Consider the following 18425-nt stretch of genomic DNA (forward strand, 5'->3'; position numbering starts at 1 on the left):
CTACAAGTGGAAAAAAGTACAGACTGTGTGTAAAATATATTTAATAATCTTCAGTTGGTTAAAAGTGTCTGACCTCCTGAATAATCCATTTGAAACTTGGGTTAGGGAGACTAAGGCATATGCATTCAGTGCAAAGGTCTCCTTAGGCATAGGGCTCAGAGTGAGGGTTTTTAAGGTCCTATCTGCTAGGGAAGCCCTGCCAAACTTGACATGTCAGGTCCCTGCTTAGTGTTTGTGCTGGCCCCAGTCAGCAAAAATCAAACTTCTCAGGTTTGTATGCCTGTAGTTTCAGATACTTGGGAGGCTGAGGTGGGAGGATCACTTAAACCTGGGAGGTGGAGGCTGCAGTGAGCTGTGATTGTTTCACTGCACTCCAGACTGGGTAACAGAGCAGACTTTTCTCTCAATAGATCCCAGTCACCTCTCCTACCTAACGTCAGCTCACTGGTCACCTGCAAGGGCTGCTCAACTTAACTATGCGCCTACAGTTCATGCCTTCCTTGAGTGAAATCCAACCTCATACCCCTTTCAAGCCTTAGTTCAAAGTTTTCCCCCTTACAGAGACCTTAGAAGAATAGGAAGGATATAATCAATAAAAAGGCATTAAAAGGGCATTCAGGAGGCCGGGTGTGGTGGTTTATGCCTGTAATCCCAGCACTCTGGGAGGCTGAGGTGGGCGGATCATGAGATCAGGAGTTTGAGACCAGCCTGGCAAACATGGTGACACACCGTCTCTACTAAAAATACAAAAGTTATCTGGGTGTGGTGGTGGGCATCTGTAATCCCAGCTACTCGGGAGGCTGAGGCAGGAGAATCGCTTGAACCTGGGAGGCTGAGGGTTGCAGTGAGCCGAGATCACGCCATTGCACTCCAGCCTGGGCGACAGAGCGAGACTCCGTTTCAAAAATAAAAAAAAAAAAAAGTAAAAAAAAAAAAATAGAAGGGCATTCAGAAAACAAGAAAAGCAGAAGCCTGTATATGGGGTAGGAATGTGCCTGTTTTGCTTAGAGTTAGTGAGAAGAACAGAAGTCTTGAGGGAGCTTATCAGGTAAAGCAGGACGAGATTTGGAGAAGGCTTTGAACTTTAGGCTAGTCTGCCATATATGTAAAAGGATGACCTTCTGAAAATACAGCTTTTTCCAATTGGTAAAGCAATTTCAAATAGTTGTTTTCACTTAATCCTTACAATAACTCCATGGAATAGGAAGTACTATTATCCCCACTTTAGATATAAGGAAATGAAATTCAGAAGTTAAATAACAGGCTAAATATTATACAGCTACCAAGGGGCAGAACCAATACTCAAACTCAAATTTTTAGACTTCAAATCCCACTATTTTAGATTACTCCATTTCTCCAGGCTGAGATATAATTTATTTCCCAGGGTACCGAAAGTAATTGAAGTTATAACTGCAGAGCCACTGTTGGTAATCTGGGAAATTAGCAAATGGAGAAGGTGTCACCAATCTGGAGACAGTCCAGTGTCTTCCCAATTGGCAACAGGCAAAATAAAAGGTAGATTATGTCATCTCTGGGCTGATTGGTGGAAACGAATTGAAGGAAAAAAACAACCAGATCAGATTAGGCAGCAAATAGTTGATGAGCACACAGTAAAGAAAGATGCAATTACCAGGAGCCAGAATGAATTCTCAGTGCAAGGACTGCAAACCAAACTCACTTCCATTCTTGAGCAGGCCCTTAGGCTAATCAGCCAGAAGGAATGCTCAAGACTCGGTGTAACTTGATTTTAGCAGTCTCTAAAAGGTCTCATGATATCCTTGGGTCTTTGTTGGGGAAATGCTGCAGAGACTTGCAACCCAAAATGAGGTTATCAATGAACCAGCATGACCAGGGAGCTTATTAGAAATGCAGAATCTTGCCAGGCGTGGTAGCTCACACCTGTAATCCCAGCACTTAGGGAGGCCAAAGCTGGTGGATCGCTTGAGCCCAGGAGTTCAAGACCAGCCTGGGCAATATGGCGAAACCCTGTCTCTACTAAAAATACAAAAAAATTAGCCAGGCATAGTGGCGCATGCCTGTAGTCCCAGCTACTTGGGAGCCTAAGGTGGGAGGGTCACTTAAACCTGGGAGGTGGAGGCTGCAGTGAGCTCTGATTGTTTCATTGCACTCCAGCCTGGGTGACAGAGCAAGACCCTAGGAGAGGAGGGGAGGGGAGAGGAGAAGACCTTCAGAAAACTGCACTTTAACAATATAGCCAGGTAATTCCTATACACATAAATATTTAAGGAGTAATGGGTTAAACTATGGGATAATTTGGTAGATTTGTGACTAACAGAATAGTCACAAAGTGGGCCCTAATGAAATGCTTGGTGTCACTCTCTGGAGAAGTCTCCAGAAGCCCTTCCTGTTCAGTACTTTTTATGATTTCTTTCTTCTTCTTCTTCTTTTTTTTTTTTTTTTTTGAATGGAGACAGGTTCTCACTATAGTGCCCAGGCTGGTCTTGAATTCCTGGGCTCAAACCATCCTCCCAAAGTGCTGGGATTACAGGCATGAGCCACCACATCTAGCCCCTGTTCAGTCTTTTTATATTTACAAGATAGGAGTTAAGAGTATTCATGGGCTTTGGGGTCAGACAGATTTAGGATTGAATTTTAATTCTTCTACTAATTAGTTGTATGGCCTTGAGCAAGTTTCTTAATCTCTCTAAAACCAGGACAATAATACATATACCTCTCAAGGACATGGTGAGGAGTAAATGAGAATGCTGTGAGAATTGAACAGAGCCCTACATACAGCAGATACATGATCTGTTTCATTAAGCACATCACCCATGACATACTATCTTGTACTGCTGTAGCTTCGCATGTGTGTAACTGTTCATTTGTTTGTCCGTATAATAAGTCCATTATAATAAGTCCATTATAACCTTCTGAAGGTAGGAGTCGCATCTCCTTTTCCTTTAAATGATCCAGAGTGCTTATCGCTCTCTTGTGCACACAGTGTGACTTCAATTAGTAATGAACACAAGCACAGTGGTGTCTGGTGTTTAATCCAGATGCTGAAATGTAAGCTTACCCTGAATGGCTGGACCCCAAGCAAACAGATAATACCAACTCAAATGCAGATCAACAATTGTTTCATCTCTGGGAACATTCACAGGGCGTTTAAATCTGCAGGTGACGCGATTATTCTCAAAAACTCCTTCTTCATCTCTGGCAGGGTTTCTCTGAATCTCCTTTGCCCACTGGCCTACATTATAGAAGTGCTGTATGCGGACCCTGCCATTGTCATCATGGACGCAGGCCATGACATCATCACCACCCTAACATGAGAAATGATTGAGAAAAAAAAAAAGTCAAAGGTTCATCTTTTGCACACTGGTCACTAGAAATATACATTCCATCACCTCTGCAATTTGAAATCCCACCAAAAAAATTCTTTTAAGTGCCATTAAAAAGTCTCAACCAGGAGACCGAAGTTACCATCACAATAAGTGACATTCAGTGCCTCCTGACTGATGTTTGGAGAAGACATTACCACCTATGTGGTATTCCTGCCCAAAACACAAACCAACCTAATCATGAGAAAACAATCAGACAAACTCAAACTGAAGGTCATTCTACGAAAAAATTTTTAAAAAAATCTAGCCTATAATCTTCAAGGAGTCAGTGTCATAAAAGACCAAAAAAAGAAAAAAAAAAGGCTAAGAAACTATTTCAAAATATACATGACAACAAAATGCAGTTCTAGGTATTCCTACATAGAAATTTGGGCTATAAACCCAAAATTTCCCTAAGGACAGTATTGGGACAAGTAGCAACATATGAAAACAAACAATATATTTAATAATACCATCATATCAATGTTAAACTTCCTGAATTTAATAAACTATATTATAAAAGAGAACATTCTTGATTTTAGGAGATACCTACTTAAGTATTTAGGGTTAAAAGATTACGATATTTGTTATTAAAATGCCAAAATTCCAGAAAATAACAACCAAAAAATAATAATCAGTAGTAGTAGCAGTAGCAGTAGCAGTAGCAGCAGTACCGAGAATAAAGCATGTGTGGCTAATGTCATTATTTATGAAAAAGTTCTGGAACTAGGGAGTAGTGATGGTTGCACAACACTGAATGTAGTTGATGCCACTGAACTGACACTTTAAAATCATAAATTTTGGTGCCACTGCACTCCAGCCTGGATGACAGAATGAGACCCTGTCCCAAAAAAATAAAATAAAATGGTCAATTCTGGCCAGGTGTGGTGACTAGTGCCTGTAATCCCAACAATGTGGGAAGTCAAGACAGGAGGATCATTTGAGCCCAGGAGTTCGAGACCAGTCTAGGCAATACAGTGAGATCCTATCTCTACAAAAAATTAAAAAATTAGCTGGGCATGAGGCTCATGCCTGTAGTCCTAGCTACTCAGGAGGCTGAGGTAGGAGGATCGCTGGGGAGGTTGAGGCTGCAGTGAGTCTTGTTTGTGCCATTGCACTGCAGCTTGGGCAATAGGGTGAGACCCTGTCTCAAAAAATAAAAATAAAAAAATAAATACACAACAACAAAAAATAAAATGGTTAATTTTGTTATGTGCATTTTACCACAATAAAAAAGTTATTATTTTGTTAATCTAAGTAGCTGTAGTCCCAGCTACTTGGGAGCCTGAGGTGGGAGGGTCATTTAAACCTTTACTATCCTTCCTGCTTGTCTACAGGTTTATATTTTTTTCAAAACAAGTTTAAAAAAGTTAAAAGAGTTTGGTCGGGTGTGATGGCTCACGCCTATAATCCCAGCACTGTGGAAAGCTGAGGCAGACCACTTGATGTCAGGAGTTCAAGACCAGCCTGGCCAACATGGTGAAACCTCGTCTCTACTTAAAATACAAAAATTAGCTAGGTGTGGTGGCAGGTGCCTGTAATCCCAGCTACTTGGGAGGCTGAGGCAGGAGAGTCGCTTGAACCTGAGAGGTGGAGGCTGCAGTGAGCCGAAATAGTGCCACTGAACTCCAAGCCTGGGCAATACAGTGAGACTCCATCACAAAAAAATAAAAAGTTACAAAAAAAAGTGTCCATCAGTTGTAATGCATGTACCACCCTGTGCAGGATGTTGATAATGGGGGAGGCTCCCCAGGGGGTATATGGGAAATCTGTACCTTCTGCTTCATTTCACTGTGAACCTAAAACTGCTGTAAAACGTAAAGTCTAATTAAAACACACACACGCACACAATAATGCATCTTTTTTTTTTTTCCCCGACAGAGTCTCACTGTTGCTCAGGCTGGAGTGCAGTGGCGCGATCTCGGCTCACTGCAACCTCTGCCTCCCAGGTTCAAGCAATTCTCCTGCCTCATCCTCCCGAGTGGCTGGGACTACAGGCACCCGCCACCATGCCCAGCTAATTTTTGTGTTTTTAGTAGAGACAGGGCTTCAGCATGTTGGCCAGGCTGGTCTCAAACTCCTGACCTCAGGTGATCCGCCTGCCTCGGCCTCCCAAAGTTCTGGGATTGTGAGCCACTGCGCCCGGCTAATAATGTACCATTTTTGAAAAGTTAAAGGCTTTTAAAAAGGGGTTCCATTTTGTTTTTCCTATACATTAGGTTCTCAAAAAAAATTAATCTGTGCTTTTTCTTGGAATAATACAAGAAAAAAAGAGACCTCTACTTTCACAGATAATATGACAGTAGATACTTTATGGGCCTTTAGATACCAAAATATCAAACAAAATTTGAATGCTCCTCACTCTGCCTCACTCCCCTAATCTTAACAGCCTTACCACGAGTGCAAATACATTTAGGACAGGAAGTGGTCACTTTCAATGCAAGCCAGCTTCTGGGTGTGGCATGCCCTGCTGTTTCTACTGCTGCCTCTAGGGCAGGAGATAAGTAGACTAATATCTATCCATACAGTCTTACCAGTTGTACCCATTGTCTTACCAACTGGACTGGAACTCATTGAAGGCTATTCTCCTGCTGACCTCTCCAAGAATAAAGCCACCAGACCAGCCACTGCTTAGACTGTTTCCCAGTCTTTTCCTATGACACACCTACAACCCATATCCAATCCACTTGCAAATCCTGTCAGTCAGTGCTACTTTTTTTTTTTTTTTTTTTGAGGCAGAGTCTCGCTCTGTTGCTCAGGGTGGAGTACAATGGCGCCATCTCAGCTCACTGCAACCTCTACCTCCCAAGCAATTCTTGTGCCTCTGCGTCCTGAGTAGCTGGGATTATAGGCGCCTGCCACCATACCCAGCTAAGTTTTGTATTTTTAGTAGAGACAGGGTTTTACCATGTTGGCCAGGCTGGTCTCGAATTCCCGACCTCAAGCAATCCACCTGCTTCGGCCTCCCAAAGTGCTGGGATTACAGGTGTGAGCCACCAGGCCCAGCCAGTTAGTGCTATTTTCTTTTTCTTCTTTTTTTGAGACGGAGTTTCATTCTTGTTGCCCAGGCTGGAGTGCAATGGCACGATCTCAGCTCACTGCAACCTCTGCCTCCTGGGTTCAAGTGATTCTCCCGCTTCAGCCTCTCGAGTAGGTGGGATTACAGGCACCCGCCACCACGCCCAGCTAATTTTTTGTATTTTTAGTAGAGATGGGGTTTCACTATGTTGGCCAGGCTGGTCTCGAACTCCTGACCTCAGGCGATTCACCTGCCTTGGCCTCAGTTAGTGCTACTTGCAAAATTCAAAATCTGAGCCCTTCTCACCACTGTCACTGCTGGAACTTTGGTCTGAGCCGCCCTCCTCTCTCCCCCGTAGCCCTACACAAGCCTCAAAATAGGCCAGGTGAAGAGAAGGGTGGGGTGCTCTAGGCAGAAACAGCAACAAGGGCAAAAGCACAGAGGACTGAGAAAGTCTGATAGTTTGGGAACAAGCCTGGCCCAGTGAAGTGGCAAAGAATGGGGCTCCAGAGGAAAGAGAGAAAAATGCAGCAAGGCACAGGGAAGAGCAGGGGCCAGTGATGACAGCTGCCTGTGTGCCTGAGGCCCCGCCTGTGCCTGGCCACTGTCCTGTCTGAGGTCCAGAGGTTTTCTTGCCCCTGGGTACAGAGGAAGACAAAATTGTTGAAACAAATTCTTAACTTCCTTGATGTAATCCATCATGCCTTTTATAATGAAGCCTCCACAAAAATTCAAAAAGAGACCAGGCACGGAAGTGCCTGTAATCCCGGCACTTTGGGAGGCTGAGGTGGGCAGATTGCTTGAGGCCAGGAGTTCGAGACCAGCCTGGCCAACATGCGAAACCCCATCTCTACTAAAATTACAAAAATTAGCTGGGTGTGGTGGTGCACGCCTGTAATCCCAGCTATGTTGGGAGCCCGAGGCAGAAAAATCACTTGAACCCGGGAGGCAAAGGTTGCAGTAAGCCAAGATCATGCCATTGCACTCCAGCCTGGGCAACAGAGCGAGACTCTGTCTAAAAAATAAAAAAAACCCAAAAGGACAGGGTTCGGATGAGCTTCTGGATTGCTGAACAGGTGGAAGTGCCTGAAGGGTAGCGCACCAAACGGGGTGTTGAAGCTCCTCACTCCCTTCCCCATGCCTTCCCCTACGTGTCTCTTCCATCTAACTGTTCATCTGTATCCTTCAAAATAGCCTTCATAATAAATGAATAAAGTAGGTGGGGTACAGTGGCTCATGCCTGTAATCCCAGGACTCTGAGAAGCCGAGGTGGGTGGATCACCTGAGGTCAGGAGTTTGAGAACAGTCTGGCCAACATGGTGAAACCTTGTCTCTACTAAAAATACAAAAAATTAGCGGGGTGTGGTGGCAGGTGCCCGTAATCCCAGCTACTTGGGATGCTGAGGCAGGAGAATCGCTTGAACCTGGGAGGTGCAGGTTGCAATGAGCCAAGGTCACACCATTGCACTCCAGCCTGGGCAACAAGAGCAAAACTCTATCTCAATCAACAAACAAACAAACAAACAAATAAATAAATAAATGAGTAAAGTGTTTCTCTGAGTTCTGTGAGCCACTCCAGGAGATTAACTGAACAGAAGGGGGTGGTAGCACCCCAGATTTATAGCTGGCTGGTCAGAAATACAGGTCACAACCTGGGGCTTGTGACTGGTGCCTCAAATGGAGGCAGTCTTGTGGTTTTGAACCCTTAACCTGTGGGATCTAATGCTATCTCCAGGTAGGTAGTGTTAGAAACAAAGTGAATTAGAGGACACCCAGCTGTCCACTGGAGAAATGCTTGCGGTGTGGGGGAACATCCCCACACATCTGGTCACAGAAGTGTTCTTTCTGTAGTGAGAATATGAGTAGAGATGGAAAAAAGTTGTTTTTCCCTCTCATAAGTGGTTCTTTCACTTCTGCCTCTGCCATGAAAAAAATGTGCCTTGGATGACTAGTGAAAACACAGAGAAAACCTGAATCCAACTCATGGACTGGCATCAAGTCTGTATGAACCCCACCTAAAATGAGCTGCATCCCAGTCAATCCATGAACACGTGAGCAAGCAAGAAATGCTCATTGTTATAAGCCACATAAGGCTTATAACACGGGGGCCTCTTCTTTGCAGTCTTACTGTGGAAACAGCTGATGAATAGAGGTGCCACAAGACAGCTTGGATTCTGATAGCCAAGCCTTTCATTTAAGCTAGGCTGAATTTTTTTTAACTTGCAATCAGAGAGCCATAACTAATTTGATCATTATACTGCTTTGATCAATTAACTTGCTTCTAAAATCAAAATAGCACAGCCAACTAAAGAGAAAAAATCAGCTTCTATCATGTTTTGCATCTTACCATTTTCTTGTCTGAAGAGAATCCAACTGCTACCCAACCATCTGTGTCTGCACTCAGCTCAAATTCTACATCAGCCCCTATCATCCGGTAGCTGAGGAAATAGTCACAGGTCTCTGCATTACAGCCTGGTTTGCCATATCTAGAAGATATATCGAAAGAGACGTTACTGCTTCTACTTACACAAAAGACATTAAGAGGGCATCTACCATGTATCAGGTGGGATGCTAAGCAATATTATTAAACACACTGGATTTTTGCTACCTGGAATCTTAAAAACAGTTTCACTCTCTTAGGAGGAACCTTGGAGATGATCTGCCCCACTTTGTACACAAGAACTGCAGTACTGAGATGGGAAAGGGCTTGCCCGAGGTTGTATAGTGAAGTCAGCGGTTGCAACAGGACTTGAACCTGGGTCTCTAAACTCCCAGCCAGTGTTCTCTACATTATATTAATATTAGAGTCTTTTACATGTTAGTTACTACTGAATTATTTCTGAATCCCTTTTAATGGAAAAAGATTCTCCAAGTTAACCATTTAAATTGTTTCTGTTAATTAAATGTATACCAACTCTTTTTAACTTACAAATTTTCATATAATCAAACTAACACAAATTTACAAATTCAATATAAATTAAACTAATAAACCAGGAACATTGAAATTCACAGCACTCATGCAACAGATGATGGGGCTTTACTGAAAGTAAATTTCTGCTTATGTGCATGTGGTATCTGATTAGATCGTGCAGGGTCTTTGGAGTTGAGAGCATGTTCTTACTACTCTCTATAGCATGACGGCTCAACTCTTCACTTTTATCTGTTTGAACTGCTGCAAAATCCTTATTTATGCGATACACCAAATGAATACCCCCATCTGGTACTCATGGACCATGAATGAATGCAATATTTATTTATAAATTTTTTTTCTTTTTTTTTTTTGAGACAGAGTCTCACTCTGTCACCCAGGCTGGAGTGCAATGGCAGGATCTTGGCTCACTGCAACCTCCACCTCTTGGGTTCAAGCAATTCTCCTGCCTCAGCCTCCCAAGTAGTTGGGACTACAGGCGTGGGCCACCACACCTGGCTAATTTTTGTATTTTAAGTAGAGATGGGGTTTCACCATGTTGGCCAGGCTGATCTTGAACTCCTGACCTCAGGTGATCCACCCACCTCAGCCTCCCAAAATGCTGGGATTACAGTCAAGCCACTGTGCTTGGCCTTATTTATAAAATCTGCCTTTGTTCTGTTGGGCTACTTGCTGCTAATATAATTACAAATTCAGACACTAAAACATACAATAATATAAGGTGATTATCCAAATAGTGAGATTATGCAGACATTCATGTTTTTTTGAGAGCACCACTGAAATGAAAACACAAATTTAAATTTTCTTACAGAGGACTTGTGGATCCTTTCAGAACAAGCAAGCCCTGGTTTGAGGAACACTGTATTACACCATTTGCAGAATGGTATAAATTTGAAGCAATGGGTGGGACAATCTATGCACAGATGGAAGGTATCTAAAGGAACAGGGCACAGGGGTGCTAAGTGTTGAGGAAGGGACAGGAATGTACTACTATGCTGGGAGAAATACCCAAGCAGTCAGGAAGAGATATAACAGGATCAAGGCAACAGAGGACTGGGGCGAAAAAGATGAAAAGGAACAAGGGAAGTTAAAAAAGGAGTAAATGGACAAGAAAACAAGTCACTTTGAAGCCAGTAGAGTAGTAAAATTCCCTCCCTTCTCAAAACATCCCCCAATCACCAGATTTATACATTGCTGACCATCTTCCTCAATAAGAATATTATTGGATATTTTTATTTATTCCTTAGAAGTGGCCTTGTAATCCAAAGAAAGCTCAAAACCCCTGTATTCATTCAATTTTTCCTTCTTAGACCTTGAGTACTGAACAACAGCAAAATCAGAACCTTCAGTGCAGTGACCATCAAAACTTTGCCCCTGACCATCAAATTATTCAGGGGCAATTTGTTTTAGGAAGTAAAGGGTTCAAAGGAGGAGGCTTTCCCAAAGAAGCTGAGCTGTCTAGATGGGAGGCCCATTGTCCACATGACTGTTTTCTAGCCCAGCCTGTCATGTCGTGATACTACTAATAATCATGTAGAGACTCACCATGCCTGAGATAACAAGCTAGCAACAATGAATGCTTAATGACTAGTTAGAATCATACAGATATGCATAGGTCAGGACTATTTATTAAAAAAGGAATTGGGTACTAAACATGTCTGTCATTGCCTGTCCTGCCTGCAGCCTCTGCTGAATAAGCACGGACACATTCTGTGTCACATGAGTCTTCTGCATATCAGCAATTGGTGAGTAGGAGACACCTGGAGCAATGGTGGCACAGCTAGAAAAGAACCATGAAGAATGGTCCCGGGCCCAGGACATACTAAAGTTAAAACGCCTTTAAGACTGAAAAGCGAGATGGCCATTACGAAACTTCATAACCCTGCTGAGATGATGAAGGAGCTCAGGCCCCCTGATTAGAAGGAACTGCATGCAATTTAAATACTACCCTGAGAAGTAAATCAGTCTTAGCCTTAAAGTTATCCAACCTGCGGTTCCACCAACCTAAAGCATCCCTTAGTTTTTCCACAGTCGTCCACTTTGATTTTGGCAAATGGATCCACAGGAGGAGCAGTAGGGAAGGGGTAACCTGGGCAGTGAGAATAAAGAAGGGTTAGAAAATCCAGTAACAACTGTTCCAATGAGAATTTTTAAAAATGTGTTGACTGTTTTTTCTCACACATATTGAGAAATGTTTGCGGACTCAGAAAATGGCTTTGATGAAGCCTAATCATCCCCTTCATGGGGGAGGGTGTAGGACACACACCTTTGGACCTAATCTTGCATGTGAACTGAGAGTAGGTGTGTCCTTTTCTCACTTTATAGGAGAGGAACCTGGGGCACTGAGAGACGCACAATTTCATATAACCACGGGCTTACCGCTGTCCCCTGGGAGTTTGAGAATCACATGTTTAATACAATATACATGCTCTAAGAGAAAAAAGTTAACAGTGATACATTTATATACTTGATAGTGGGGTTTTTCCATTTATATACTTGATAACAGGATTTTTCCATTCCATTTTTAACTTCCATTTTGCGTTAAGCTGTAGGTAACATTTTCTTATGTCACTAAATTCTTTGTTTTTGTTTTTTGTTGTTTTTGAGACAGAGTCTCACTCTGTTGCCCAGGTTGGAGTGCAGTGGTGTGATCCTGGCTCACTGCAACCTCTGTCTCCTAGGTTCAAGGGATTCTCTTGTCTCAGCCTCCCGAGTAGCTGGGATTACAGGCGCCGGCCATCACACCCGGCTAATTTTTGTATTTTTAGTAGAGACAGGGTTTCACCATATTGCCTAGGCTGGTCTCGAATTCCTGACCTCAAGTGATCCACCTCCTCAGCCTCCCAAAGTGCTGGGGTTACAGGTGTAAGCCACCGCACCCAACTTGTCACTAAATTCTTTAAACACATAATTTCTAATAGTTGTCTATCTTTCTTATAAGATTACTTCCCACCATAATGTATCAAACCATACATTGAAGGGTAAGGCTGCATTATGCCTCCACTTTGTGAGAGAAATCTTTTCTCCTAGGCTGTTTACTCCACGTACACAGGAACCATGTGTGACTTATCTTGTATTCTCTGCCCAGCATAGTGCTTGGCACTGGACACTGAATAAATGATTGTCAAATGAATAAATAAAATCACCCACAGACATTAGGAAATGTAAATCAGTACAAACTTTTAAAAATCATTCTATTTTATGAGTTTTTTTCCTGTTAAGTTTTTTCTTTGGGATTTGTAATGCTATTTTTTTTAAAAGTGAGGCTTTGCTAATTTTGTCCATTAGATTTATTAGACTTTAAAAAAACCACCAGGTCACACTTTTCTGGCACACTTCTGTGCACTCTGAATAGTCCATTTTTACTATCCTAGACCTTGATCACACGATAAAGTACAATCCTAACTTTTTACCACTGAAGTAGTTGGGTCAAATGCATTACTTTTTCTAGTTTTATGCTTATTTTATGCTAAGTCCTATATCTGCTTCAGTACTAGAGACCAGGGAGCCCCAATCCCCGGGCCACTAACCAGTACCAGTCCATGGCCTGTTAGGAACTAGGCCGCACAGCAGGAGGTGAGTGGCAGGCAAGCAAGTGAAGCTTCACCTGTATTTACAGCCACTCCCCATGGCTTGCATAACTGCCTGAGCTCCACCTCCTCTTAGATCAGCAGTGGAATTAGATTCTCATAGGAGTGTGACCCCTATTGTGAACTGCGCATGTGAGGGATGTAGGCTGTGTGCTCCTTATGAGAATCAAATGCCTGATGATCTGTCACTGTCTCCCATCACCCCCAGATGGGACCTTCTAGTTGCAGGAAAACAAGCTCAGGGCTTCCACTGATTCTACATTATGATGAGTTGTATAATTATTTCATTATATATTACAATGTCATAATAATAGAAATAAAGTACATGATAAATGTACTTGAATCATCCCAAAACCATCCCCTTGACCCAGTCCATGGAAAAACTGTCTTCCACTAAACCAGTCCCTAGTGTCAAAAAGGCTGGGTGCTGCTGCTATAGACTGAGTCCTGACTTGAATGAGTTTTGTTTTTCTCTGAATAGTTATTGAGCCACTACAAACTACTGTATGTTAAGCAGCTTCATATACCTTCTTCCTCTTACTTCTCACTACAATCCTGAGGCCATTTGTCTCAGAATATTTATCCAGGAATTCAATGATTGTTCACTTGCATGTTTTTGAAATTCTATGTTTCACTGACAAAGACAATCTCTTTAAATGTTGCATCTGACTCAGGTTCCCTATCTTCTTCCATTTTCAAACATATCATCTTCACTACTTCCTGGCATCTAGAATAACACATTAGCATACAGCAGATTTCCAACTCAATAAATACCAGTTATTATTACTACTGGATTATTATCACCTTTTTTTTTTTTGAGACAGAGTCTTGCTCTGTCACCCAGGCTGGAGTGCAATGGCACAATCTCAGCTCACTGCAACCTCCGCCTCCCGGGTTCAAGCAACTCTCCTGCCCCAGCCTCCTGAGTAGCTGGGATTACAGGCACCCACGACCATGCCCGGCTAATTTTTGTATTTTTCGTAGAGACGGGGTTTCACCACGTTGGTCAGGCTGGTCGCGAACCCGCTGACCTTGAGATCCGCCCGCCTCAGCCTCCCAAAGTGCTGGGATTACAGGCATGAGCCACTGAGCCTGGTCCTATCATCACTATTAAATTTTGTAAACTGGCCTGAGAAGTAATAACCATTGGGTACGATTGTCTCTTTAAGAACAACAGGTTTCAGCCAGGCGTGGTGGCTCACGCCTGTAATCCCAGCACTTTGGGAGGCCAAGGTGGGCGGATCACGAGGTCAGGAGATAGAGACCATCCTGGCTAACACAGTGAAACCCCGTCTCTACTAAAAAATACAAAAAATTAGCTGGGCGTGGTGGCGGGTGCCTGTAGTCCCAGCTACTCGGGAGGCTGAGGCAGGAGAATGGCATGAACCTGGGAGGTGGAGCTTGCAGTAAGCCAAGATCACGCCACTGCCCTCCAGCCTGGGTGACAGAGAGAGAGTCCATCACAAAAAAAAAAAAAAAAAAATGAACAACAGGTTTCTAAACTCCAAATGAAAGCAAATTTTGGAACAAAACTCACTCATAAATGTTCTGAACTAGTTTATTCATGTTGGCAAATGGCTTCTCAGGGCTTTTCTAGCACTAATTTTCTATTATCATATATGCTTCTAAAACTTGTAATAGGAACTTGCGTTCTGTCAAATGCACTTGGACATGCCTTTAATAACATTTTCCTCTTATATTGCTAACTGTTGAAAAATAAAGAATTTGGCCTTTGTCCCTGGTTTCTGGGAAAGAAACTCTAAATCCTTGGAATTTCCCAAGTAATGGGAGTGTTTTTGTTCTTCATGAGCCCCTTGGATTACACCTGAGTTTATGCTGAGCAACGGGATGACTAAGAATAGAGGCTGGTCACTGAAAAAACCATATAATTAGAAGGTTGGGGCTTTGTGCTAGACCTACCTCTAGGGAGGATTGTGGGGCTGGAGATTGAGTTTAACCATGTGGCCAATGATTAAATAAATAATGCCAACATAGTGAGACCCCAATAAAAACTCTGGACACTGAGGCCCAGTGCAGCTTCCTGGTTGAACACATCAGTGTGCTGGGAGGGCAATGTGATAATCCCACGAGGAGAAGGCATGGAAACTCTGCCTTTGGGAGCCTCTCAGACCTCACCCTATGTGTCTTTTCATTGACTGTTCCTGAGTTGTATCATTTATAATAAAACTGTCATAGTAAAAATAGCACTTTTTTTTTCCTGAGTTCTGTGAAACATTCTAGCAAATAATAGAAGCTGAAGTGGGAAACTTCTTCTATCTTGTGGGAAAACCCCACATTTATAGCCAGTTGGTCTGAGGTGTGGATAATCTTATTGTGAACCATGCCCTTTCACTTGTGGGATCTGCACTAACTCTGGGTCATTAGTGTAGGAACTGAATTGCAGTACACCAGTTGGGAGTTGATATTGGAATATAAGCAGAGCAGAATTAGATTTTTTTCCTGAAATTAAATGATCTCTATTTGATATAAAATAAGTTTGGACCATGTGCCAATATTTAAGCTCTTGTCTCTCAGCTACAACCCAGCCTTCTATAGGCTGAGTACTCTGCAAACCATTTCTCCTTTGCCAGGTGCTTAGACTCTGCCAATAGCAAGCATTAGAGGAAGGCAGGAGGAGGGAAAGAGGACTGTTCCTTCCTGTGTGATTGCTGTTCCAATAAGCAAGTTCTCAGCAACTCTACTTTATCCTGGCAGTTGGTCTGAGTTCCCAGTTTGGTGCTAGGCTCCCAGAACCAACCTCATCCCATGCTGCTCTGAGGTATCAGCAGCAGCTGAGCACAGCCTCATTCTCAAAGGATGGGTCACAGCTCTGCGAGGTCCTGGTCTGGGACCTTTTTATAATCTCAAGCCCTTCTCTTTGCAACTCCAGCCCCAAGGATGGTAACTTTCCTGAAGTTATTTTCTGTATGCTATCTTGGTACTCCCTTTTTGCTTCTCCAGTCCCGCAACTTCTTACTTAGACAATTCCCTGGGCTGGTCTTTTGTTTAAACAGCTAGTATGATTTCTGTCTTTCTTACTGGACCTTGATCGATACAGACTAAATGGATTAACCTTTCAATACTGATACAATGTGTTTGCCAAAACTGTAGCTTATTAGTACTTATCTGAAGGCTAGAAAATAAAGACATTCAATAGGATCTATGTTTTACATGTATTACACAATTCTAATGGGAAATTATTTTAATTGTACAATTCTAAGTACCCTAGGTACACAGAATTAAATTGCTATTTCTTGATTTATGGAACACTCATTATCAGTCTATACAAAGCCAATCTTAGATTTTTCCCCCAATCCATCACTAACTCCATTTTCTTCCCCACCTTAGACAATACGTCCAGTGTGTTTCATGCATATCCTTCTCCCAAGGATGGAAGTTTTAACAAAAAATGAACACTCTGACACATACGTCTTAGAAAAGCAATATTTTACTATGATAAACTGAAAGGACACATTAGCAATAATGGATAACAGACAATTTGGTGGTGGGGTAAGGTTCTCATCTCAGTCCATTCCATGTAGCATGGAATTCTGCCTATCCAGGGTAAAGTCCTGCCAGGTTGCAAAAAGTTTTTCATATTCCCAAGATTATCATCCTGAAACTCTTGCATGATTACCTTACACGATAATTACCAAACTGCCTTCAGCAGATCCTGGATCTAAGGTTCACGTTCCAGGCACAATTTCTCACTCTGCCAACAGCACCCCTTGCCATGCTGCCCACAGCTGCACTGCATTAGCCTGTTCATGGCCAGGCACAAAGCCTGGAAATGCCCAAACAGAGCAGACCAGTGAGGGCCCACTGCAACTTACCATTCACCTCTATGTTTATTTTTACATAGGTGTGCTCTTAATATATCACTTGTGTATGTTTTAATTTGCATAAATGACACGGTGCAGTACCTCTCATTCTGTTTATTATTTCCCTTTGGAAATCTATCCACATATGTAAGACTGAATATTATTCAGTCATAAAAAATGAAGTACTGATACATGTTACAACATGGATGTACCTTGATTATATAATCTCATTTACATGAAATGTCCAGGATAAAGCTGGGCGCGGTTGCTCATGCCTGTAATCCCAGCACTTTAGGAGGCTGAGGCAGGCAGATCACTTGAGGTCAGAAGTTCGAGACCAGCCTGGCCAACATGGCGAAACCCTGTCTCTACTAAAATTACAAAAAAAAAAAAAAAAAAAGCACAACTGTAGTCCTAGCTACTCAGGAGGCTGAGACAGGAGAATTGCTTGAACCTGGGAAGTGGAGGTTGCAGGGAGCTAAAATTGCACCACTGCACTCCAGCCTGGAAGACAGAGCAAGACTTCATCTCAAAAAAAAAAAAAAAAAAAAAGTCCAGGATACACAAATATTGAATCAGAAAGATTCGTGGTTGCCTTGAGCTGGGGTGGGGAGGAGGGAGATGAGGGACTGCAGAGTAGCAGCTAAAGGGTATAGGATTTCTTTTGGGGATGATGCAAATGTTCTAAAATTGATTGTGGTGACAGATGCACAACCCTGTGAATATACTAAAACCCACTGCATTGCACATTTTAATTGGGTGAATTGCATGGTATGTGATTATATCTCAATAAAACTGTTGCAGAAAAAAAATGGATGTCTTGCATCCCATTCCCACCCTTCACATAACCCAGTTCTGACTCCAGTGTCATGTACATGATTCATGGCATCAAAATTGTATCCAGAACTCAGGAGTCCAGGTAATACTCTAGCCTCTGCATCAGGGGCCGGCACACTAGAGAGTCTGGGATAGATGCAGAGGGAGTTCATTCGCCGTATTTGTCAAACTTCTCCTTTTTAATTTCATACACAGTTTATCTGTATTTTCACTCTTTCCCTTGATTGGTCATGCCAGAAATTTGTGTATCTTATGAGAGTTTTCAAAACAATCCACATTCAGTTTGGGTCATCCCCTCATTTTCACATGTGTTTTCCATTTCATTTATTCCCACCCAGATCTGTTATTTCCTTCCTTTTTGTTTCCATTTTGAATTGAATGCTTAGCTTACTTTTTTTTTTTTTTGAGATGGAGTCTCACTCTGTCGCCCAGGCTGGAGTGCAGTGGCACGATCTCGCCTCACTGCAACCTCCACCTCCCAGGTTCAAGCGATTCTCCTGCCTCAGCCTCCCGAGTAGCTGGAACTACAGGGGTGGACCACCACGCCCGGCTAATTTTTTTGTACTTTTAGTAGAGACGGGGTTTCACCGTGTTAGCCAGGATGGTCTCAATCTCCTGATCTCGTGATCTGCCCACCTCGGCCTCCCAAAGTGCTGGGATTACAGGCATAAGCCACTGCACCTGGACTTTTTTTTTTTTTTTTTTTTTTTGAGACAAGGTCTTGCTGTCTCACCCCGGCTGGAGTGCACTGGCGCGATGACTGTAACCTCCGCCTCCCTGGCTCAGGTGATCCTCCTACCTCACCCTGGGACTACAGGCATGAGCCACCACACCCAGCTAACTTTTTTTTATTTTTTGTAGAGACAGGGTTTTGCCATGTTGACCAGG

The 18425-nt window shown here is 42.8% G+C and overlaps 1 protein-coding gene across 1 annotated transcript in view; it reads right to left on the bottom strand.

Annotated features, from left to right (window-relative positions):
* Positions 1-18425, bottom strand: part of FRRS1L (ferric chelate reductase 1 like) — a 30790-nt gene that overhangs the window by 1963 nt on the left and 10402 nt on the right. The window contains exons 2-4 of the mRNA XM_024252338.3: positions 11294-11378; positions 8708-8846; positions 3038-3284 (exon numbers count right to left, since the gene is read on the bottom strand). Of these exons, the coding sequence (XP_024108106.3) occupies positions 3038-3284; positions 8708-8846; positions 11294-11378 (471 nt within the window). The remainder of the gene's footprint in view (positions 1-3037; positions 3285-8707; positions 8847-11293; positions 11379-18425) is intronic.

Source organism: Pongo abelii, chromosome 13 (genome assembly GCF_028885655.2).
Source record: "Pongo abelii isolate AG06213 chromosome 13, NHGRI_mPonAbe1-v2.0_pri, whole genome shotgun sequence".
In the NCBI taxonomy this organism is placed as follows: Eukaryota; Metazoa; Chordata; class Mammalia; order Primates; family Hominidae; genus Pongo; species Pongo abelii.